Source organism: Hordeum vulgare, chromosome 2H (assembly GCF_904849725.1).
Source record: "Hordeum vulgare subsp. vulgare chromosome 2H, MorexV3_pseudomolecules_assembly, whole genome shotgun sequence".
NCBI lineage: Eukaryota > Viridiplantae > Streptophyta > Magnoliopsida > Poales > Poaceae > Hordeum > Hordeum vulgare.
Genome location: NC_058519.1, coordinates 113,186,811 through 113,212,084, shown reverse-complemented (window position 1 = coordinate 113,212,084; position 25,274 = coordinate 113,186,811). Strand labels below are relative to the sequence as shown.

The window sequence follows — 25,274 nt, the reverse complement described above, 5'->3', positions numbered from 1 at the left end:
CGAAAGAATTCTTGTCTGATGTCCGCATCCTGGATTGCCGACAAGCGTGCGGCCCAATCTTTGAGATTATTTGGTAGCCAAAGGTGATTACTGTCTCGTATGATCGCCCCATGTGATGGAGGGCGTAGTAGGCATCCTTCTAACTGCCATGCGGCTGCTTGACGCAGGCAAACGTCGTATTGTGGGTGAACACGTGCTTGCCGTGCCTGAGACTTGTCCTGCTGAAGGTGCCTCCAGATATGGCGTAGCCGGGAAGAGCTTCATCAAGAACTTTCTTGATATTTGTGTAGTCTTTTTTTGACTGACGGTCCGAGTCGAAATACGTGGCCGTGGAATATTTCAGGCTTAAGAGGATGAGTGTGTAACGTGTGTCACTGCACAAAACACGGAATGTTAGAAAAAAAGGACGATCAAAATCTAAGAAATCATATGTTACGTGGCGATGAGGGGATAACTTACCAGGGAAAGTAAGGCACGAGGAAGTTATCCTTTTCTGAGTTTGCCAGAATGACGCCTTCGAGGTATGAACTCGCGACTTGCCGGTCCCCAGCGCTGCCCAAGATCTTGGCACGCATATAGAAGTGGTCGACTATCACTAGGTCCGGGGTCTTGTCTCTAATGATCCGCATCTCCATACTCAGCGAAAATAGCCGAATGAAGGTGTAGTGCAGCGGATGAAGGTTAAACATAGCAAAGATGTCAGCAAACCGCAGGACGATCATACCCCCGATGGCGCTATCGACAAAGCCCTTGCCCTCTCGCACCTTGGCCACGAAAACCGGGTATGCCACATTATTCTCGGAGAGACGTCGCTTCTCCAAATAAAGAACACTGTCATGCAGACTCCGCATAGCACCGGTTGCAGCATTGAGCAGATTAGTCGGTAGCATCAGCCTACCCGCCACATGCACCCTCCTCGAGATATCCTTAGGTGAAGGTGGCCCGTCCAAAGCACGGATCGTACTCAGTGCCGGCTGGCTCGCACCCTTGTTAGTCTTTCTTTTCCGTCCCTTCTTCTGCTGATGTAATGGGATCGAGTTCATCTGCTCAGAGACCACCTTCTTGAGTGTGTTGGGGCTGATAATATTTCGCACCTCGGCTATCTGAGGCTCGGTGAAGGCGGCAGCTGGAGGCGTCTCCTCAAAACTAAATGCCAGACAACGCCTGTTGCAATTGGGTTTCTCCGCGGTACCAGCTAGATCGCGGTCGTATTTTGCAGGGTTGGGTTCTTGAGAAGGAGGCCCCAAGAATTCCTCACCGTACCCATGTTCGGCAAAGTACTTATTGACCTTGGTACATGTACCATCGTCGTCGTTCGGAACCTGTGTCCTATGCATGTCCGGATCGTGTGCCATATGCATGTCCGGTAGCGTTGCGGCGGTCTTACCATGGCTTGGCGCCGGCACGACTCGCGGTGTTGTCTGTGGGGTGGTGTCCCCCGCCCCCAAACGAATCTGGCTCTTCGGCCAAAGCAAGGGCCAGCTTAAGCAGGCGATGAGGGCCATCACATCATCTTTGTCGGCCCCAGCGGGGTGGAACGGAGGTAACAAGTCATCGCAGCCTGGCAGCACCCGAACCAGTTGAACCCTATACGTGGTAGGTGGCATCGGTTTACCGTGGAACATGGGGTTGCCCGGTTGAACGATTATGCCCTTGGCGACATCGATCAACTCGCCGCCCATGAAGTGCAGGAGAGTGCATGGAACGTCGGCGCCGGCGCCCTGCGAAAACATGTAGGGCGTCAGGGGATGCCCAGTCAAAGGCAAGGAGATGAAGTCATCGGCCGAGAGAGGCTTAGTTACCGTGATGGCGTCGAGCTCGGCTAATGTCGAGGCACCACCAACGACGGGTGTGCAAGTGACGGAGGGGCCGTTTGCTGCCGAGGTGCCGGCCGGCGCCGGAGACACCAATGGCGTCGCCTGCGCGTTGTGCGAGTTGCTGGCCGTGAAGCTGGGAATCGGGGGCGGCCCCTGTTGGCCGCCCGCAATCCACGCCTGCAGCCCCTCAATCAAGGTAGGCACAATGGCGGTGATCACCCCTCCTACTTGGTGTTGCACTAGCTCTTGGACCATCTCCGGAATCCGCGCCACTTTTGCCTTGAGTTCTTCAACCTAGCGCGACTGGCTTTCCAAGTTGGTATTTCTCTCCTTTCGCCCACCAGCGTTATAGTATGATGACCATTTCGTGGACAAGCCTTTGCCGGCCACACGACCAGCTGACGACGACTTACTGGATTTATCCTTGTTTTTCATTATGTTAAACGCCCTATTTAAATTGGTGTCCCAATGGGAGCTCTGAGACGACCCCGTGCTACTGCTTTCAGTGTCCTGCGGAAGGAATCAACCATTTAGAAATTTGGCTTCATTAATTAGAATGCAACCATATGGAGCTAATTACGTGGGGTGTATTCCTTACCAGAACACGCTCAAGCGCCCTGGTCTTCGCATCCGTGGTAAGCTCCTTTGTTACTGGGTCCACCTTGTACCGGGCCCTGACATAGTTCCTGGTCTGCTTGTCACCGTATTTCTCGAAGCGGGGTGGTAGGCCTTGCTCGGCACGCTCCGCGTCCTCCTTGTCCCATATAGGTTCCGCCACTCTGTAACCGCCGGGACCGAGTTGGTGGACCCCTAAGTTCAACTCCCGCATTTCTTTCCCCCACTGACTTGATTCCGCGGTTGCCTTGCTCTCGCACTTGATCTTGAACTCCTTGTAGTCATCTTCGCTGATCGAAGGATTTTTCGCCTTGATCTTCTCATAACTATCACCTTTGTCAATCATTCTCTTCACCACGCTTCTCCAAGTAGACAGGGCCTTGCTCATCTTCGTGAGGGCGGCACTGTTCACTTTATTCCTTGAGAGGCGTGTGTTTGCGACGTCGCCGGGGAACTTGTATCGTTCGTGCAGCTTCGTGAAGAGGAGGTTGCGCAAATTTCCTCGGTCCTTATGCCTTAGGTTCTCGGTGTTGATCGAGACAGTGCTCCGGGAATGCACCCGAGCTGAACCGCGTACCCCTTGACTATTTCTTTGGGCACCGTTGGATACCCTTCGGAGTTCACTTCAGTAAATTCCTCCTTTACGATGCTAAGCACGTTCGGGCGCCGGTCCTTCCGTTGCCTCTTCGATTGGCTGCCATCTGTGCGTGCGCTGCCATCATCAGTGGTGGCATCCTCGGCGGCACCATCAGTGGTGTCATCCCCGACGCCACTAGGGGTTGTGTACTCGGGATCGGTGTCTTCCACGGCGTCCTCATAGCGGTGAGGTTCTTCCTCCATCTCCTGGGACAGCTCCCAGAATGGCTTCCCCGAACCGTCGGCCTCATCGTTGTGGGCCATGTTTCGCTCTAAATAGGAAAAAAGTTTGGTCAAAAAGTTGGTTATTGTCAAGGAACAAGATCATGGTCTCATCATTTAGGGTTTGTCCACACCGAGGCATCCTAAAAGCTAAAATTTTATCATTTAGGGTTTGTCGACGCCGAGGCACCCTAAAAGTCTAAGCTTTCATCATTTAGGTTTTTATCGACACCGAGGCACCCTAAAAGCCAAGGTTTTATAATTTAGGGTTTGTCGATGCTGAGGCACCCTAAATGCTAAGTTAAGTTTTCATCATTTAGGGTTTATCGATGCCGAGGCACCCTAGGTTGACTGATATATATGGGTATCTTCTAATAATATACCCTATCAAGAAAAGGGAAGGAGAATTCTAAGTTGGCCTAATCACTTGCTCTATTGCCACCTATGGTTTAATGCACCAAGAATAAAGGGGCAGTTGATCCTACTTAATTAAGTACTAAGATACCCCGGCCCATGCATTAGTCGCAAGTACCCCATATGTCCTATTTTTAGAAAGTCATGCTAAAATTCACGGAGAATTCAGCATGACCTTTGCTGAAAATAGGACATATGGAGTACCTGAATTTGCCGGAAGAGAAGTTAATCGACATTCCGGCAAACTCAAGGGCCTCTCGGGGTACCTGCAAAATCATCACGACACGATGGTCGGAAACAAAACCCAGCAAACTAGCACCACAATGTGCCTCTACTTTCATATGGATGAAAAGGACACAGACCATATGGTCCTCTGCTTTCATATGGACAAAAATAGGTCACCCAACAAAAAATCATCAATAGTTTAGCAAGTTTGTACCCTCAAGAATGAACATATAGCAATATCTGTTGTCCCCCCATAACATAAGGAAATCAAAATCAGCTCAACTTAGATGACTAGCTAACTCATTTTTCAGATAGCAATATCTGTTGTCCCCCCATTGTACCTGAAGAACTAGCGGCTGCTGCTCCTCTTCTGCTAATCCAAGTGACTGTGTTGTGCTGCTGCTGATTAGAACAATTTTGCTTCTCTGCACTCTGAAGAAGGTGACTCCGTCAGAGTATTGTACCTGAAAATTAATGAAGTTGATTTAGTGTTAAAATTAGGCATGCGTTAAGTATGACAACGCATGTAAAATTGATAAGTACTAGGACACACTAAGTTAAGAGTTACGGATTACGATGTAGACGTTTTTGCAAGCTTACGAAGTAAACTAAACATTACTTACGAAGTAAGCTAAACTTTGAATGGAAGGGAGGATCGCACCTTGAAAGTATCTATCATAAGCATCTCTTAGATTTTTTTCATAAAGAATAAGCCACCTTTAACAAGCCATTAGACATTAACAGCAACAACAAAAGGACAAAACTAGACATGAGTCCAGTGTCCACGACAAGCATTTAATATTTCAGCTTAACATTCAAGCATATGCTCACATAGACAACCATTAGAAAATCGTGCCAGTCTTTCAGAGACTGCAAAATGATCTATGGCCAGTCTGATACTTAACTGGCCAGTAGTTTAAAAGAGCGATATGAAGATAAAACAAACTGGAGATGATACTTTATGTAACACTTTGTAGAGTATTACTTATGTTTTGGTTACCATAAAAATCCAGTAGAGCTCATCCGCGTCGAGAACATTAGCTAATCCTGGGGAAGAAAATAACAGCAACATTTTTTACAGACGGAGGAAGTAATTAACTGTTGGTTGCAGGAGTGGTAGTAACTACTGATAGTAGAGATCAGTGTGGAAAAAAGGATGGAGGGGGGAGAAAGCAAGGGGAGGGAGACAAATAAAAACAAGGGTACGACATCAGCAGCACCAGCAAATAATAACTTAACCACAGCACAACAACGACGAAGATTATTACTTATTAAACGCGCAAGGAAGAAAAAAGAATAGAAAAGGGGAGGGGGGATACCAAAGGAGGAGAGAGGGTGACAACAGCGACGTTTTCCTAAGACCCAGCGCTCCCCTTAACCTCGGGCTCTGTCCAATTCCGATACATATCATCAGCAGCGGCGTCGGCGGCAGGAGGGATCAGCAGCAGAGCCGCAGCAGCAGCAGCACAAACACTGAGAGTTTTTTTTATAAGCGAGCTGCACCGGGGTGTATATTAGCCTCCTCGCCCTCCCCCTTTGCGTCGCCACTCCTTTCAGAACATTAGCTAATCTCCAGTGAGCAAACAAACTGAGGAAGAAAATTCCTGCAATGACGAGAGTATCCGATTGGCCGTTAGCTCATCCGCGTCGCAGAAGTAAAAAAGATCTGACACACACACATGATGAAATGAAGTGAAAAGAAAATAAAATGCTCCAGCTTATTTGCCAATCTTGCAGGAACTATGAACTACAAAGGTTCTAGACCGAGTTTTAGAGGTTGGAAATCTGGCTTTGTTGCAGATGCTACCTTTCTTAGGCATAAGGTGAAGAAACAGCCAGTTACCCCTCTGTCATTATGGATTGGCAGACTGTTGAAAAACTGTTTCCTTTTTCCTAGCCGATGTAAATAGTTGGTTGTAACTATTTATCTGTTTAGTAACGAAAACATCCAAGTGCTTATATCCACAAACAAATATAAGTAACAGCTAGACTAGACTAGAAACAGGGGTGGCGAAGTGATGGAGGCAGGGGCATAGGGCCAACAACACACCCATTCACACCAATCATGATTCCTGTGTCATGATTGCTGTAGAAGAACAATAAAATCAATGGCATTTGCTGCACTGAATAATACACATTTTACTTCAAAAGAAAGACAAGATCTAGAGGTACCCTAAACTGTTTAGTCCATAAGGGGTCCTATCTGTAGGGTGACTTTTGGTTACATTGGCAGGCTACATGTACCTGATCTATTAGAAGTTTATCGCAACTAACCTGTTGTAAATGTAACAGTGCTACACGACGATGTGTGACTCGACAGGTGGTACTGCAGTTACTACTTACTAGAAATGGTGAAGGTTGTATGGCCACTCCCGTCCAAAATCTTTTGTGGGCAAAGCCAGCTTTTGATTCCACACAAGGCATGAGTGAAAGAATCGACTAATATCACCTAATTTAGCATTGGTAAAAATAAAACTAATTTACCAGCTATATTACATAAGAAAAGGCTATACTGATCTGCTGAAACCACACAATCTTCCACAACTAATTGTGTTGAACAACAACAACAATTGGCAACCATCGCCGCTGGGAAATTTCAATGTGAGGCATGCACCCAACCACCGCAGCTGATACAGAGGATCAATAAAGATGCAAGGACAAAGGTTTGCCGTTTGTAGGGCCATGGCCAACTAAGGCAAGAACAGGCACGAGCGCAAACAAGGCGAATCAAAATGAACTCGGTTCGTACCAGCTACTGATTTATTTACTTATTATTAGGCTACCGAATAATCCAGCGATAACGTCGGCAGCGCGAGTCGACGAACCCTAGAAAGAACCCCCCGGCAGGCACGGCGGACACAGAGAGGGAGGGAATGCGCGCGGGGGGCAGGCGTCGTGGATGGACGGCGCACCTGCGACGCGGGGGCGGAGGAGAGCCGGAGCGCGACGAAGACGAAGAACCGGCGGGGAAGAAGCTGGGCGGCGTCGTCGTCGTCATCGTGTGGGGGAAAGAACAGAAAGGGGATCAGGCGGCGGTTACAGGATGGGGATTAGGGGCGGCCGGCTTCGGGGGGACGAAGGAAGGGAGCCTGGCCGACGCGGAAGCCGAGGCCGACAGCGAGCGATCTCTGCGCCAAACCCTAGCGCCGCCAGAGCTCTCTGCGTGGACGAAGGTGGGGGAAGGGGTGGGCGGGGACGAGGGCGCACGAGGGCAGATGGAGTAGAGGCGCGCTAGGACAGTCGGCTTAGGAATGGCGCACCCCGAGCGGTGCGCCATTAGAATTTTTTTATATATATAGTAATGGCGCATGTATATGAGGTGCGCCTTCTCTACATTGTTAATCTCCGAAAGACTGGCGCAGTGGTGCATGGGTTTTGCCTGCTAGCAGGAGGTGGCGGGTTCGATCCCCCCTCAGCACCCTTTTTGGGGTTATTTTCCTTCGGCACACTAGCCATCAGAGAGTATTCCTTGCCCTCTTGCACTTTGTTGTCGAGCAGATGCTTCTTAGCCTAGTGGTTTGATGCAGGATTGAGCATCCTAGTGGTTTGATGTAGGATTGAGTACCAGGGGGACAGGGTTCGAATCCTCTTCCCCCCTCCTTTTATTTTTTCCTTTTATTTTTTTCTATGCATTGTTTTCTTGTGCTGGTTGCACCTTGGTTTGAGAAGTTGATGTTGTGGTGTGCAACACACCATGAGGGTGATTTATTTATTTTTTGATATTTGCAAGTATATTTTTTTTTATGTTTGCAAGTATCTTTTTTTTGCATCACACCATGGTGTGCATCACTGCCTAGTATTTTTTTTATGTTTGCAAGTAGATGCCTATGAATAGGAGTTGAACCTTGTGAATAGGTGTTCTAGTGGTAAGTATGCCGACGGCGGCGACGATGGAGCGGGAAGGGTGCGGGGGGTGCTCGGCGGCAAGGGGGATCTTGCGAGGGGTGATAGCGATCGAGATGGAGGGGATCGAGATCGAGTGTCCTCATGAATATTCAATATTTTTTCATATTGAATATGAAAAAATATCATCAAATTTGAAAATGTCGAAATACAATCGAGAAATGTGAAACGAATCAAAGTGATTGTCGATGGTTACAGGGAGTATATATAACTCCTGGAGAGATGCGACTACAGAGAGGAGATGCGTCGGTTCCAGGGAGTCGGGAGAGAGGCGCCCGTGCGGGAGGAAACCGCTCGAACGGTTACATCAAGAGGAGATTTTCCCCTAATTTATGTAATTAGTTTTAACACTCCCCCTAATCTACGCTTGACCATGTGGAGTCGTCTTCATGATTGTCCGGGAAGCTTTATCATCAAAAACTCTTCTTCAAAAGTTCTTCATAAAGACTTTGATGAAAACCTGAAATGTAAACTCACAAAGAGATAGCATAATGTGATGTTATTGAACAAGGATATCTCAAGAAGAGACTCCCCCTGTTGCCTGCAAGTCTCTAAGTCGCCGCATACCAATTCTGTGAACATATTTCTGGAATGTTGAGTTTGGTAAAGACTTAGTAAACAAATCAGCAAGGTTGTCACATGATTTGACTTGCAGAATGCTTATTTCCCCGCTTTTCTGAAGATTGTGGGGGAAAACCGTTTAGGAGAAATATGCTTAGTGATATTGCTCTTGATATATCATGTCTGCATCTGTGCAACACATGCCGCATTATCCTCATAGATAATGGTGGGTGATTCAATAGAACCAATTCCACATGACTGTTGTATGTGGTTTATCATTCTGCGAAGCCATACACATTCACATGACGCTTCAAATAATGAAATTATTTCAGAATGATTGGTAGATGTAGCCACTAGTCTGTTTGGAAGACTTCCATGATATAGTTGTACCACCATATAGGAACACAAAACCGGTCTGAGATCTGGCATTATGGGGATCACACAAATAATCAGCATGTGCATAGCCAATCATATGAGAGTCCAGATTTTGCTGGAACTGAAAAAATAGGCCAAGATCCTTTGTGCCTTGGAGATATCGAAAGATATTCTTTACTCCAGACCAATGTCGTTTGGTGGGAGCTGCGATGTGTCTAGCAAGTAGATTCACTAGAAATGCAATATCAGGTCTTGTGCAATTTGCAAGATACATAAGCGCTCCAACTGCACTGAGATATGGAACTTAAGGTCCCAACACCTCTTCTCCATCATCCCTCGATCTGAACGGGTCTTTCTCTACGTCTAGAGATCGAACCACCATAGGAGTTTTAGATGGATAGGATTTGTCCATATTGAATTTCTCCAATATTTTCTGGATATAGGCAGCTTGGTGTACCATGATTCCTGAGGGAAGGTGCTCAAGTTGAATACCTAAGCAAAATTTGGTTTTACCCAAATCCTTCATCTCAAATTCCATCTTTAGGTGATTGCGTGCTTCATCAATGTCTGGTGCACTGCCAATGATGTTGAGATCATCAACATACACAAAAATGATGCAAAAGCCTATAGAGGACTTCTTGACGAAGACACATGGGCAATCATCACTATTGGAGTAACCTTTCTGAAGAAGGAACTCACTTAGTCGGTTGTACCACATCCGTCCCGACTGTTTTAAGCCATACAATGACTTATTCAGCTTTACACAATACATGTTGCGTTTTGCACTGTTATTTGGGACGGAGATTCCGTCAGGAACCTTCATATATATGTCCGAATCTAGTGACCCGTAAAGATATGCGGTCATGACGTCCATCAACTGCATGGATAGACGATTTTGTACTGCCATAGATATAAGATATCGGAAAGTTGTTCCACTCATTACTGGAGAGTATGTCTCATTGAAATCAATGTCGGGTTTCTGCGTAAAACCTTGTGCTACGAGCCTTGCTTTATATCTCACCACCTCATTGTTCTCATTCCGTTTTCGGAGGAAAACCCATTTGAATCCCACAGGGAAAACATTGGGAGGTGTAAGTATTGCTTCAGTGAATACCTTCCTTTTATTAAGCGAGGCAATTTCTGCTTGGATTGCATCCTTCCATTTAGGTCAGTTAGAGCGCCTTTGGCACTCGACGATAGACCTTGGATCATGATCAGTGATAAGGGTATCTGCAATCTTTTCAGCAAAATATATGTCGACACTCGTAGTCTTGCGATCAAATGATTCTCCAGAATCAACATAGTTGATGGAAATTTCTTGCTCCCCTCGAGACTCTTCGTGATTTCCCAATACGATTGAGCCTGGGTGTTCCGATGTTCCAGCTAGTTTGTGCACACTGGAGCTGGGTTGTGAAGGTTGCCCTTCCACTAGGTGTTTGTCAACGTTGAGTTGACCTGCATTTACTGACTCTGAGGATTTTCTCCTCGATTTCCTTTGCTGCTTGCTAAAAGCTAGCTCCAGGTCAGAAGCCATACTACTCCCCCTCTTTTTAGGAACAGGGAGTTGAGTGGTTTTTATTGGTACCTCCACTCTTTCTAGCGCGTTTCTGGCCGGATTTAAGGATTTTGTAACACCTTTTAGATCAGTAAATGAATCTGGCAGATTATTTGCAAGATGTTGCAAATTAATGATCTTCCGAACTTGAAGTTCGGTCTCATGGGTACGTGGATCAGAGGATGAAATGGTATGAGCATTCCAATCAATTTCCGGGCATTCTTTCTGGTACTTGAAATCTCCCCCTAATGCCGAAAAATGTTCCTCATTAAATATGCAATCAGCGTGACGGGCTGTGAACAGATCCCCAGTTAGGGGTTCCAGGTACTTGATAATCGATGGTGATTTGTACCCCACATAGATCCCCAACTTTCTATGTGGGCCCATAGATGTCCGCTGTGGTGGTGAGATCGGGATGTATGCAGCACATCCGAACTTACGCAGATGGGAAATGCTAGGAGGATTTCCACGTACCAATTCCAGAGGGGAAGAACTGTGATATGCAGTTGGCCTCAATTGTATCAAGTCAGCAGCGTGTAAAACTGCATGACCCCAACAAGAGGTTGGCAAGTTGCAATTCATCAACAAAGGTCTTGCAATGAGTTTAATCTTCTTAATTAATGCTTCAGCCAAACCATTTTGTGTATGGACATATGGAACAGAGTGTTGAACTTCAATCCCCAAAGCCATGCAATAATCATTGAAAGCACGTGAGGAGAATTCTGCAGCGTTGTCCATTCGAATCGTCTTAATTCGACTTTCAGGATAATGGGCTTGCAACTTAATGGCTTGCCTCATTATTTTGGCAAATGTATGGTTTCGTGTGGACAGAAGACACACACGTGACCATCCTGTAGATGCGTCAATCAGAACCATGAAATACCGGAATGGTCCAGATAATGGCTGAATAGGACCACAAATGTCTTCTTTAATACGTTCAAGGAACTGAAGTGGTTCAGCTTGTATTTCGAGATGCTGGGGCCACAAAATTAGCTTTCCCGTGGCACAAGATGTGCACACAAAATCAGAAGATTGATGAAATTTTGACTCAAGCAAATTATGACCAATGGAATTGCTAGTAATTTTTCTCATCATCGCGATTCCGGGATGGCCCAGGCGATCATGCCAGGTTTGGAATGCGTCAACATTCTAAAAAATTACTTTGTATGCAACATGTTCCACGGGTTTGATGTACGTATAGTACAAACCAGACGATAAAGAAGGAATTTTTTTCATGTACCTTATTGCCATATCCGTGATCTTTAGTAAAGAGTAAATACTCCTCTTTGTTGTCTTCATGGGTTTCAATATGAAAACCATTCTTACGGATAACTCGATAACTGATCAGGGTACGTGATGAGTCAGGATACAATAAAACATCCTCTATTGCCAATTGTGTACCATTTGGGAGTGTGAATATGGCACGTCCAGTACCAACAATCACTCTATCGCGTCCAGCGATAGTTAGAATATCTCCATTCATCTTTTTCAGAGTTTGGAAATATTTTATCTCCCTCAGTATGGAGTTTGTGGTACCACTGTCCACAAGGCATAATTCCTCTTCCATCGGATTGTCCCCGTAGAAAAACTATATAAAAACGAAAGAATTTTCAATAAGAAAACCTTATGTTAATACATAGAATACAATCTTTATTATATCAAATTTGCTGATACAATACAATATAAAGACAACAACAAACTTATGTTCTTATTACAATCATCACAAATGGACATAGTTAAATAAATCACTAAGGAGGTCGAAGGACTAGTCAAAGTCACCAAACACATCGTTTGAGGTGTACTCAAGTAACATGGCCTCCTTTTCAGCAGGGTCCTCAAGTAGATAAGGAATCTTGACGTTGCTTGGTCCAGGAGGAATATCCTGTGAATCGCCAGCTCCATTTGCGCTATGCGGATGTAGGTTGAAGTTAGCTTCAAGCCTTTTCCCTTGAGGTGCTTTGCGTCCCTGAGATTGCTGGTACAGCATGACCAGATGCTTGGGCATGGAGCACTTTTCAGTAGAATGCGAGTAGCATCCACACTTGTTGCAAAGCTTAGATTTATCAAACTTTGGCTTTGCAGTGCCTTTTCCCTTGACCATGTTTCTGAATTTTCTGTTCCCATTGCGCTTGTGCTTGTGCTCAGAATTGGAATGTTTACCTCGAAAGGTACCATTAAACTTCTGTCTATTCGCGACATTCAGATGAACTTCAGGTAAAGGTTGTGCCCCAACTGGACGCTGAGAGCCATTCTTAACGAGTAGCTCATCATGTTTTTCAGCCTGAAGTAACATGTGAATAAGCTCCGAATAGACCGTGTAGTTGCGAGCACGGTATTGCTGTTGGAGGATCCTATCAGAAGGGAGCATATTAGATAAAGTTTTCTCTATCATCTCCCCCTGAGTAGGTTCCTTCTCACAAAAGCGCAGTTTGGAACATATCTTATGAACAACATGATTGTACTCACCAATGGACTTGAAATCCTGAAGGCGAAGATGAGTCCAATCATGTAGTGCTTCAGGCAGGACCACTGCCTTCTGTTGTTCATACCTCGTTTTGAGGGCCAGAAACAGAGTAGTAGGAGATTCCTCCTGTAATACTCATACTTGAGATCTGGATGAATATGGTGCCTTATGATGAATAAAGCAGCATAATTCTGCTGTTCTGTCAGCGGCGTGGCTCCAGCCGGAAAAGGAGTCTTTGGGGGCTGGATTGCACGCGCTATCCCACGGGACGCAAGACTGATCTTGATGTCCATAACCCATGTAGGGTAATTGTGGCCATTGAGGGCAAGCTCCTCAAATTCTTTGGCAGTCATCTTTGCCTACATGGAGAACCAGAGATAATTAATTTATGGGTGGTAAATTAAAAACCCTCATGGTTGTGTAATAAGAATGCAAAAATTTGATAGTCAAGTGTAAAAACTTGAAAATTTTCTCAACCTCAATTGTGTGAACATAACACATTAAAGATCACTTAAATCTCACAGTAAGAGAGGATAGTCTGCACATGTGCAGTAGATCACAACTCATTACCTTGTGTTCCAAATAAGACGAGGGAGAAATATTCAAAAAATTGCAAGTTTGACACGCGAGAGAAGCGGATCTCAATCGCAAAAACATGTTCGAGAAAATGTGGTAAACACATGCAACATGTCATTTTTCCCAGATAAAATCCGGTACTTTATTTATATCATCAATCCATTGCATAATATAAACACACTTATAATTACACAAATCTTAAACTAGAATAAATCTAGAACTAGACTAAGTGTAAATAGTAGTATTAAGACAGTACTAAACATAGTCTAAAACTATACTATTTACAATAATTAGTACTAACTAGTACTAAACAGAGAAATAAGAAAAAGAAAGAGAGAGAAAAAAATATAGAACAGCGGTAGGCCGGTCGGCCAGGGCAACACATGCGCTCGCTTGGACATCCTTTGGCTGGCCAAAACACAACACGTGTGTGGGCCTGGACAGCACACCAACGTGAGAGAGAGGGGTAGCATGCACACTACGTGAGAGAGAGAGGGATATGCCACCGAATCAAGGCATATTCGATTGGCCACCGCATGCATGCAGGAGATAAAAGAAAAAAAGAAAGAAAACAAAGGGAGTGGGGAGATCAGATCTGGCATTAGCCAGGAACCGCACCACACCTCCCATTATCTCTTTCTCCACCTTGTCTCTCCTTCTCCACCACGCCTCTCCTTCCCCACCATGCCACAGAGCCATGGAAGAGCCAGCCAGCGACGGGCGGAGTGAGGGCCGCCGACTCGCTCCATAACTCCGGCTATCACCGGCGCCCCCAGGAGGGCCCTTCCTCGTCCGAAGAGGAGGCGACGACGACGAGGTCCTGGCGGGCGGCGCCAAGGCCGAGACTCGTCGAAGCCCACGAGCCGGCGTGGCGGCCGAGACGACGGTCGATGGCAGCGACAGCGCGCCCGAAGAGGCGCCCGAAGCGCCGTTCCGCGCGACTGCCCGAATCCGTGGCCACCTCCTGCTGTGGTGAGGCCTCCATCCCGGCTCCGAGGCGCACGACGCCGGAGGCGCACTACGCCGGAGGCGCCGGTTGGCGCGGAGATGAACGCGAGGGCCTCCTCCGCATCCACCTCGGAACGCATGGGCACCGGGGCGTAGCCATGCGGGCTGCGACTCGGACCAGCGGTTGCAGCGCCAGGCGTTGGCGTCCATGGCGGGAGCCATGCCTCGGGCGGGGGAGGAGGTGAGGATGGATCCGCGCGTAGCATCGGCGCGGTCGGGCCGGCGAGCAGCCACGGATCAAGGTCGACGGGGGGATGCGCGGCGGCACCAAGGCCGGCGGCGGTGCGCTGGCCACAGTCACCACGCTGGGTGACGCCACCGACGACATTTTGGCCGCGTCCAGCGGCATGCCTACCGCGTCCAGCGGCGTTCCGGCCGCGTCCAGCGACGATACGACGGCGAACGGCAAGGCGACGCTCCCGATGGTTGTCCTCCCTAATGAGGCGGAGGAAGAAGTGAGAGGAGACATCTCACCAGCGGCAAGCACTCTTTTCCTTCTCTGTTGCCTTTTTGCTCTCGCTAGTAGACGGGTGATGATAACGTGAAACGAATCAAAGTGATTGATCTGTCATTGTCGATGGTTACAGGGAGTATATATAACTCCTAGAGAGACGCGACTACAGAGAGGAGATGCGTCGGTTCCAGGGAGTCGGGAGAGAGACGCCCGTGCGGGAGGAAACCGCTCGAACGGTTACATCAAGAGGAGATTTTCCCCTAATTTATGTAATTAGTTTTAACAAAATGAAGGCTACAATTTAAATACAATCGATCTTAGCTAGCTATTTGTTCACAATCTTCTTGCCCTTATTTTTCGTAAATGGAGTTCTTCTCTTGAACGGACGTCCTTTAGGTAGGGTGGTCCTGCTTCCTCTTGTGGTGTATGCTGGTACTTCATCATCATCGTCATGTTCCATCTTCGGGGCGCCGTACTTGTCGAAGTCTTGCTCATTGGCGACTCCATCCATTCCGATGATCTTCCTTTTGCCTCTCCTCACGACAACACGACTGGGCTTTGGCGGGTGGGTAATGAAGAAGCATTGGTCCACTTGGGAAGCCAGTACCCATGGCTCATTTTTCGCCGTGACGTTTGCGCCCGCGGTCTTGGATTTGGCTTCGGGTATAACCATGGTGGTAAAATACCGGTCTTCTTTTATGACGCTCTTGGCTCATCTGACACGGAACATCGGGACCTTCTCTCCAGCGTAGCTCAGCTCCCAGATCTCCTCGATCCTTCCGTAGTATCTGTCCTTGTCGTTACCGGTGTAGGATTCCATCGTTACCCCGGAGTTCTGATAACCATCGCTCTTCATGTCCTTTCCCTCGGTGTAGAATGTCTAGCCGTTGGTATCGTACGCCTCATACGTCATCAAGTTGTGTGCTCAGCGCCCTGTGACAAGGCGAATATGAGTTGTTCTTCCACGGAAGAATTGTAAAGGGTACGACAGAAGCTTCTGCTTGAACCAACGCGTGAAACATGAGTTGTGCTCTTTGATTATATCTCCGTCCGTCCTTTGTTGGCCTCGGTCATTGTACGTCTTTTCAATAAAGGTTTTGTGCTCTACCACCCAAGGATTGACCACGTCTATGTGTTGTAGCGCGACTAGGTTTGCTCTTTCAAAGTCGACGAGCCGACCCTCGAAGTCGACATGCATTTCGCGGCGACCCTCACGGTGACCCCATACTGCGAGCCTGCCGAGGTGCCTGTTGACGGACAGACCAACGGGGTTCTCGATGCTTAGATAATTCGTGCAGTAGGAGATGCACTCTTCGGTCAAAAAGCCCCTGGCTATGCTTCCCTCTGGACGTGACATGTTGCGAACGTATCCTTTGATGACACCATTCATCCTTTCGAACGGCATCATGCCGTGCAGGAACATCGGCCCAAGTTGGATGATATCCTCCACGATATGGACCAGCAGATGCACCATAACGTCGAAGAATGCGGGCGGGAAGTACATCTCAAGCTCGCATAGTATCACCACGATCTCTTCCTGTAGCCTTCTGAGTTGCCTCACGCCAACCGACTTCCGAGAGATGACATCGAAAAAGTTGCATAGGCCAAATAGCGTTTCACGGACGTGCACGTCCATGATCCCACGGATTGCAACTGGAAGTATCTGCGTCATCAGCACGTGACAATCGTGAGACTTCATCCCGCTAAACTTCTGCTTCGCTGAGTCTAGGTATCTGCTTATCTTCCCCGCGTAACCGTAAGGAAGTTTTACTCCTACGAGGCGGGTGAAAAACTGATCGATCTCCTCCTGACTTAGAGTGAAGCATGCGGGAGGGAAGTCATTTCCGATCTTCTTGGACTTTTTGCCTTTGCGACTACTTTCTGTGTCCTGCTTCGCCTCATCATCATCATCATCATTATTAGCGTGAAGCTCCTCCCTGATGCCCATTGATTTCAAGTCTGCCCTTGCTTTCGGTCCATCTTTAGTCTTCTCTGACATGTTGAGCAGGGTACCAAGCAGACTCTCGCACACGTTCTTCGTGATATGCATGACATCAAGGCTGTGAGGCACACAAAGGATCTTCCAGTACGGCAAGTCCCAAAAAACATACCTCGTTTTCCATACCTTCAGCAACGGCTCTGGCGCCTTTCGCTTCTTTCCCGGCTCTGGCGCCTTTCCCGACGGTGGGCACTCTTTCCAATTTTTCAACAGCTCGTATATTTCCTCGCCACTCCTCATAAGGGGGCGTCTTCGGGGTTCGGTTTCACCATCGAACAGATCCTTGCGTTTTCTCCATGTGTCATCGTCGCGAAGCCACCTTCGATGTCCCATGAACACGGTTTTTGAAGACCCGGGATCTCTATCTAGCTGGCGATACATTGTGTCATCCATGCACCTGACGCATCCAGAAAATATATGGACCACCTGCCCCGCGACATATCCGTAACCGAGATAGTCGTACACCATCGTGAGTAGTGCGGCTCTCATAGGAAAATATTGTTTCTCTGCGGCGTCCCATGTATTGGCTGGCGTTTTCCACAGCGTGTCTAGCTCCTCTTTCAGCAGCCCCAAATATAGATTGATGTCGTTTTCGTATTGTTTCAGCCCTTCAATTAGCATACTCATGTGAATGTACTTCCTCTTCATGCACAATCAGGGGGGAGTTGTATACATCCACACAAACAGAGGTCAGGTGCTATGTGTGCTTCTCTGGCTGCCAAACGGATTGACTCCATCGATGCTCGCGCCCAGCACGATGTTCCTTGAATCGTCCCCAAATTCTGGGTATTCGTAGTTCAACGCTTGCCACTGGCTCGCATCTTTAGGGTGACTCAGCATCTTGTCTTTTTTATTTATCTCCGGATCATTTCCGTCATCTTCTCGCTTTTTCTCCTCCCTATCCGCGTGCCAACGCAGGAGCTTTGCTAACTTAGGGTCCGCGAAATACCGTTGCAAACGAGGAGTGATCGAAAAGTACCACACCACTTTTCGAGGAGCTTTCTTCCTCTTCTTGTATCGACTGACGTCGCACACCGAACATATGATAGACTACGCGTGCTCGTCCCGATAAATGATGCATTTGTTCATGCACACATGGTATTTCACGTGCGGTAAATCCAGAGGACACACGATTTTCTTCGCCTCCTCAAAACTGGTTGGGCACTTGTTTCCCTTGGGAAGACGTTCGTGCCAGAATAACATGTTCTCGTCGAAACATGCGTCGGTCATTTTGTGCTTTACCTTTATCTTCAATGCCATGAGCGTTACTTTCAGGCGGGTATCCTCGGGCCTGCATCCTTCATACAATGGAGTAACCGCGCCTATCTCCAGTTGATCCAGCTTGGCTTTCTCTCGGGTGACAGCTCTTGCGTTATCCGTCTGCTTGAGAAGCAGCTCTTGAATATGAGGGTCCTGCACCCAGGCCATCGATGGTCCATCGTCGTCTGCTCCGGCATCTTCATCTTCATGATCATGCCCTTCGTCTGCTCCGGCATCTTCCACATCATCATGTCCAGCATCTTCTACATGATGACTGTGTCCTGGAGATTCTTCGTCTTCTCGCCCACCCTCGCCGCGGTTGTCTTGCTCATGCCCTTCCTCATTTCTTTCCCGACCCCATGAACGACTTCATAATCATCTTCATCACCTTGCCACCGATAGCCATCCATGAAACCATGCAAGAGCAGGTGGTCCCGCACCTTTACGGAATCCGGGTCCGTAAGGCTCTTCAGCTTGCATCTTCGACACGAACATCTTATCTCCGTCTCATTCTTTTGAAGCATCTCGGCCTTCGCGGAGCTCAAAAACCTATTCTCAATGCCTTCGGTCATCGTGCAGACCATGATCGCTTGCGAGGTAGAGCATTATGATATTTTAGAACCAAAAAAAATTGGCATGATTTTGCCAAAAATAGGACAAAAAAGAATGCATGGTGCCAAATTCTCGCCGAAACGGAAATGAATCAACATTCCAGAAAAATATTGGCAACTATCGCATTTCAAATACCGGTACCTGCAAACACAAACATATATGCAACACCACAAACATATGCAACACAACAAACATACGTAGATCTAGCTAGGCCATAAAAAGTGCATGTGCACGTTGTTGGAGGGAGAAAAAAGTAGATCTACAACATAAAAGCCTTCCCCTTACTTACCTATAAAAAAAGGTAATTTAACCACTTAATTTGGATGAATCTATGATGCAAATAAGATGAGGAAGAGGAGGCACCCGAGACAAGCTTGGAGGAGGAAGTGAAAAGAATGAAGTGGAGAAAGTGACTATGATAGGTGGCTGTCCAAAATATCTAGCTGGTCCCAAGTTACTAATGACGCACCACCTACATATGCGCCATTAGTAACCCTGGTTACTAATGGCGCACCTCTTCTGATGCGCCATTAGTAGTTCTGCAAAAAGAAAAGTAGTGACGCACCACCAACAGATGCGCCATTAGTAACACTGGTTACTAATGGCGCACTAGATGTGGTGCGCCATTAGTAGTTTGCAAAAAAAAAAACCAAAAAAATTATAGTAATGGCGCACTACTAACAGACGCGCCATTAGTAACCATGCTTACTAATGACGCACCAGCTGCTGGTGCGCCATTAGTAGTTTTGCAAAATATATATATATATATATATATATATATATATATATATATAGTAGTGGCGCACCGAGTGTGTGGTGCGCCATTAGTGTCCACCACACTAATGACACACCTCACATGGTGCGCCACTACTATATAGTAGTGACGCACTGCTTGTGTGGTGCGCCATTAGTATCTATATCATCTATAGCCCTTTTCCTAGTAGTGTGCGCTCATATCCTAGTTACAACCAGCAATACATACAGACACGGTTGAAGTTGATAGATGCAATAGACAGATGCATCAAGAACCTAAATTCGATAGATGCAAGCATTTAATTTAATCAGTATATCCTAGAAGTCAGGAGCAGCTTCAAGTCAGAAAAGAGTAAAATCTGCCTCTTCTCATTGTCAGCTACAACAGAGGGTACAAACAGGAAACACACTAAAATGTAAAAACTGGCTATTAACAAGACCACAAGATCAAGAGGTAAAATCAATCAATTATTCAGTTCAAGACATAGTGATATGAGGCATAAATGCTTAATATCAAGTGTTGAGAAGAACTTAGACAAATAGAATGAAGCATGTCCTCAGCCCAAGAAAATAGAGACACGAGGCAGATCAGTTCCAAAATACTTCAAAAGCAGAGCTAAACGGATTGGTAACTTTAGCATCAAGACAAGTAGTAGTCGCTTCAGCCAGAAAGGGTATCTAAAATCTGAAACAAGCATAGCTATCATGCAACCACATGACAGTCACTTCTGATCAACACAAAAAGAAGAAATCAGCAGGCTGATATTTGATCCAATAAATAGACAACGCAATAAATAGACATGACAGTAAATTTATGTATGCAAATTTTCTTGGCATTTGTTTTTAACCAAATTTAGCTTGCAAATTTAATTGGATTGGCCGTTGTGCTTCTGGGAACTATGACATGGTACTAACTGGTGTTGTTCAATCGGAAGTTTTATTCACCCCAGTCACTCCTTCCTACCTAACATGTTTCCATGTCTGTAGACCCGTGTTTGAAAGTGAGATAATGAAAAGCCGGCGGGGGCGCGCTGTTTAGGACTAGTCTAGCACAAGATATGAACACCTGGTTCTCGAAGTAAGGTCAAATCCACGAAACTGCAGCCGCCAGATCATACGCTATTTTTCTTTCTTCTAATGCCCCACATCAGCTACCACCAGTAGCTAGCGAAAACCTATTTACAGGAGGGGGGAGAAGGGGGCAATGGGCAAAGTCTACCTGGAGAGGATCTGGGCATCGAGATCCTTGCGGATGTTGAAGGCGGATCCGTAGATGGCCTTGGTCCCGAACTTCTTCTTCTCGTCCCAGAACTTGTTCTCCTGCACGCACGCGCACGCACCCACAGAACAAATCGGATTCAGGGCTACGGTTTCCGTCTCATGGGGAATGAACGGTGGCAGATCGGGGAGGGGGGGAGGGAGGGTTTACCTTGTGGATGGCGGTCTGGACGGGGTGCACCGGCGCGAGGTCGCCGCGAACGCTGTCATTGACGCCGAAGCGGAGCACATCGTGGGTCTCGCCGAGCTCCTTCTTAGCCATGAATCCGCCGCTCGCCATCGCCGCTGCTGAGCTTTTCCTCTCTCTCTCCATGTGTTCTCTTCGGTCGGTGGCGTCCTGGATGAGATGTGTACCTGGTCGGTGGCGTCCATCCAATCGAAGGTAGTATGAGATGCATACCCGGTCGGTGGCGTCCTGGATGGACGGCGGCGGGTCCTGGATCTTCTTGGCCCCGAAGATCTTCTTCATCGCTCCTCCTCCTCCTCTCCGCACGCGAGGTCGAATCAGATGGAATCGAATCGCCTCTCTCTTGGATGGACTGCTTGCGAGGGCCGATTTGCTGCAGGATTGGGGATGAAATCGGGAGGGAGCAAGGGAGGGGAGGGGAGGGGAGAGAGAGGAGTGGTGTGCAGGGGAGAGAGGAGGTCCTGGTGGGTTTTTTAGGGGTAGCTTGCGGTTGGTGGGGTTGTGGGCCGTTGGATGTGCGAGTATCCTATGGTTTTTAATGCTTGATCCGTGTGACATGCTCATAGACCAATCAGAACGAAGTATAGGCTTCGATGACGTTATGACCATCTCAATTGGTCGTAATTGATTAATAATAGAAGGCCGCTACCAGTCAGCTAGTGTCCAAAATTATTATTTTTTGTAAAGAACCTGCCACATATTTGTTGTAAAATTGGACCGACTCATTTTTATAAAATATTAGATCATATTTAATATACAATTGAAAAAATGATTGGGTGTCAAAATCTATGAGACACCTCTCGTGAAAAAGACAAAATTTCCCGATTCAGCATGAAGCGGGTCAAATTTGAACTGTAGCTGCATCCTAAATTCCTTTTTATTTTTAGCAAAAATCATTTATAGGTATAAAATTATACATTTAATCACATAAATACCAAAAAAATCCAAGATTCAACCACTAGCTAGGAACGGGCATGCCCGTTGTTCTGACCGCATTTTGAAATGGGCATTTAAAATTCAAAAAAATCAAAAAATTGTAAAACTTTCGCATTATGTCATTATATGTGACCAATTTATTAGGAAAAATAATAAACTTGTAATACGGAAATTATTTTTAAAAAATGTTCTCAGAAATGAGCTATGATGTGTGAAGATTCATGGTTTTCAAGCCAGATGATCAATCTTATGGCCACATTCATGGCATAGTTTGTTGAAACAATCTACTCCCTCCGTCCCGATGATTAAGTCACCATACGAGTAGCAGCGCAACCTAGGTGAAAAAAGATTGGGCGAGGAGAAGCACCGCAAGCATCCGTGGAACCAATCACAGCCTGTTAGAAATCAACATTTAATCCCTAGTTACTCCATGCGGACCCACGTTTTAATGGCATGCAAAATGCCCACCAGCACTTGCTAATGCATGCAGGCACTCGTTCTCCTGGTTGCATGCAAAACGTCTCCTCTTCCTCCCGCACGTCTTCTTCCTCCCTGCGCTTCCACTTCGCGCCTCCTGTAGCGTATTTTTTCAGCCAAATCTTTCTGGCGCGTATCTTCTTCCTTTTCGCACCAACTCTAGGTCCAATTTTTTTGTTTTGGATCAACGGCGCGAAACTGTGACATACATCTATAAATAGGCTACCTGATGGCTGGGTTGTTGCATCTTCTCGCATTCATCTTCTTCCTCCTGTCAATGGTGATGTTTGATCTCAACGACGAACCACCAGTAGAGGAAGCAGTGGAGGGTGGGGCAAGCCGTGGTGGAGAGGAAGTAGGCCGCCGTGGTGGAGAGGGTGGAGGAACCAGGCCGCCGCCACCAGATGTGCTGGTTGTTGGTGCTCAGGCTCGAGGTACAAGAGATGCCGTCGTCCTAGGCGTTCGTCGGCCGCCACCTCTAGTATTCGGAGCTATGCAAGTGAAGCATCTCCCCAATGATTGGGTTTCTCTTTGGATCATCGATGTCATCCCACTTGTTCTTCTTGGCATCCAGCACGTCCTCCGCTCTCACCACTGGACGCTTTGGTATGTGCACGTCTTCACCACCAACCTGCACCCCAACGTTGATTGTGCGAATTTTCTTCTTCCACGTTCCAGAGAGGACCAAGTCATGTGTTGCTTCCCTCCATTTGATCTCCCTCTCCACACAACCAGAGCTCCACGTCAAAGATTCTTCCGTCATAGCGAACGGATCTTGTGTCTCCGCATCCGGGTGCACAAGAGAGACATCATCCGACACAATCTTCATAGAGAACGCAACGTCCAATTCATGTACAGGGACATACTCATGCTGGACGAGCTCCTCCCCCATGGCGTAGATCCGCTGCTGCACAACCTCCTCCATGGCGCCCCTCTTGTGCTCCTTCACGAACTGCTTCTCCATGGCACCCATCTGCTCCTCCATGGCGCCCCTCATGTCCTCCTTCACAAACTGCACAACCTTCTCCATAGCGCCCATCTACTCCCCCATGGCACCCGTCTCCTCCTCCCTCATCTCCATGGAACCGATCTGGGCACCTCCCTCCATGGCAATTCTTCTCACCTTCCCCCATCATTCTTCTGGCATGGCTTATAAAGGAGAGAGGAACATGAAGGATGGCATGCAAACTCGTTTCACACTTGAGACAAGGAAAAGGTGGAGGGCAGTGGTTTCCACGGGATGCATGCAGAATTGGTTTCACACTTTAGACAGGAAAAAACAGAGAACGAAGCACCAACGCAGTAAACGAGTTTAAACGGAGAACGAAGCACCAGCACCAGCGAAGCAATTTAATGTTCCATGCCTTACCTTTTGCGAATATCTGATTTTCGCAAAGTGACTTAATCACCGGGACGGAGGGAGTAATATTATGCACAAGGGTGCATATTGGAATGGCAAACAATGTTGATTAAGAAAGTTTTCATTTTCCTTGTATGAAAAATTCATTTTCCATTTTTCAAGTGCCCAAAATGAGTTTTTTTGTAAAGGACCTACCATATATTTGTTTCAAAATTGGACCAAATCATTTTTCTCAAATACTAGGCCATATTTAATGTACAATTGACAAAATGGTTGGGTGTTAAAAGCTTTTATCCACCTCTAGTGAAAAAGACAAATTGTCGCCGATTCAGCACGAAGCGGGTCAAATTTGAACTAGAGGTGTCTCATAGTTTTCTCATGATTTTTTCCTAAAATCATTTTTGGGTAAGAAGTATGTATTTAATCATACATCCAACAAAAATTTGGCAAGATTCAATCCCTAGGTAGGAACGAACATGCCCGTTATTTTGACCGCATTTTGAAACTGGCATAACAAATTAAAAAAAATCAAAAAAATGCAAAACCTTCGCGTTGTGTCATAATATGTGACCAAGTTACCAGGAAAAATAATAAACTTGTAATACGGTGATTATTTTAAAAAGTGTTCTCAGAAATGGGCTATCGTGTGTGAAGATTGATGACTTTCGAGCCAAATGATCAATCTTATGGCCACATTCATGGCATAGTTTGTTGAAACGATCTAATATTATGCACAAGGGTGCGTATTGGAATTGCAAACAATGTTGATTAAGAATTTTTTCATTTTCCTTGCACAAAAAAATCATTTTCCATTTTTCGAGTGCCCGAAATGAGTTTTTTGTGAAGGACCTACCATATATTTGTTTCAAAATTGGACCAAATCATTTTTCTCAAATACTAGGCCATATTTAATGTACAATTGACAAAATGGTTGGGTGTTAAAAGCTTTTATCCACCTCTAGTGAAAAAGACAAATTGTCGCCGATTTAGGAGGAAGCGGGTCAAATTTGAACTAGAGGTGCTTCATAGTTTTCTCATGATTTTTCCCTAAATTCATTTAAGGGTAAAGAAGTATTTATTTAATCATAGATCCAACAAAATTTTGGCAAGATTCAACCCTAGCTATGAACGGTCAAGCCCGCCGTTTCGACCGCATTTTGAAACGGGCATAACAAATTAAAAAAATCAAAAAATACAAAACCTTCGCGTTGTGTCATAATATGTGACCAAGTTACCACGAAAAATAATAAACTTGTAATACGGTGATTATTTTTAAAAAATGTTGTCAGAAATGGGCTATCGTGTGTGAAGATTCATGGCTTTTGAGCCAAATGATCAATTGCATGGCCACATTCATGGCATAGTTTGTTGAAACTATCTAATGTTATGCACAAGGTGCATATTGGAATGGAAAACAATTTTGATTAAGGAAGTTTTCATTTCCTTGCACAAAAAAATCATTTTCCAATTTTCGAGTGCCAAGAATGAGTTTTTTGTGAAGGACCTACCGTATATTTGTTTCAAAATTGTACCAAATTATTTTTCTAAAATACTAGGCCATATTTAATGTACAATTGACCAAATGGT

General features: G+C 46.3%; 1 protein-coding gene across 7 annotated transcripts; it reads right to left on the bottom strand.

The window, feature by feature from the left end:
- Nucleotides 1-4,100: 4,100 nt before the first annotated feature.
- LOC123425426 (cyclin-B1-2-like) lies at nucleotides 4,101-21,380 on the bottom strand. 7 transcript variants are annotated; one of them, XR_006621827.1, is made up of 5 exons: nucleotides 21,128-21,380; nucleotides 20,879-21,064; nucleotides 20,669-20,769; nucleotides 5,249-5,533; nucleotides 4,142-4,393 (listed from the first exon to the last, which is right to left on the bottom strand). XR_006621827.1 is itself a non-coding variant. In XM_045109124.1 (3 exons), the coding sequence occupies exons 1-3, from the start codon at nucleotides 21,194-21,196 to the stop codon at nucleotides 4,336-4,338; spliced, it is 477 nt and encodes a 158-aa protein (XP_044965059.1). In that variant the 5' UTR covers nucleotides 21,197-21,378; the 3' UTR covers nucleotides 4,101-4,335. The 7 variants fall into 7 exon arrangements, 5 of the variants coding, with proteins under 5 accessions (XP_044965059.1, XP_044965062.1, XP_044965058.1 ...); XR_006621826.1 differs by having other exon boundaries at nucleotides 20,879-21,378; XM_045109124.1 differs by lacking the exon at nucleotides 5,249-5,533 and having other exon boundaries at nucleotides 4,101-4,393; nucleotides 20,879-21,378.
- Between the last annotated feature and the right edge of the window lie 3,894 nt (nucleotides 21,381-25,274).

Coding starts and splice junctions, on each gene's coding strand:
- LOC123425426 (XM_045109123.1), bottom strand. CDS start 21,196: ATGAAGAAGATCTTCGGGGCCAAGAAGATCCAGGACCCGCCGCCGTCC. Junction 20,770..20,878: donor TCCAGACCGCCATCCACAAG/GTAAACCCTCCC, acceptor GCGTGCGTGCAG/GAGAACAAGTTCTGGGACGA. Junction 11,912..20,668: donor GATGCCCAGATCCTCTCCAG/GTAGACTTTGCC, acceptor GTTTTTATATAG/TTTTTCTACGGGGACAATCC.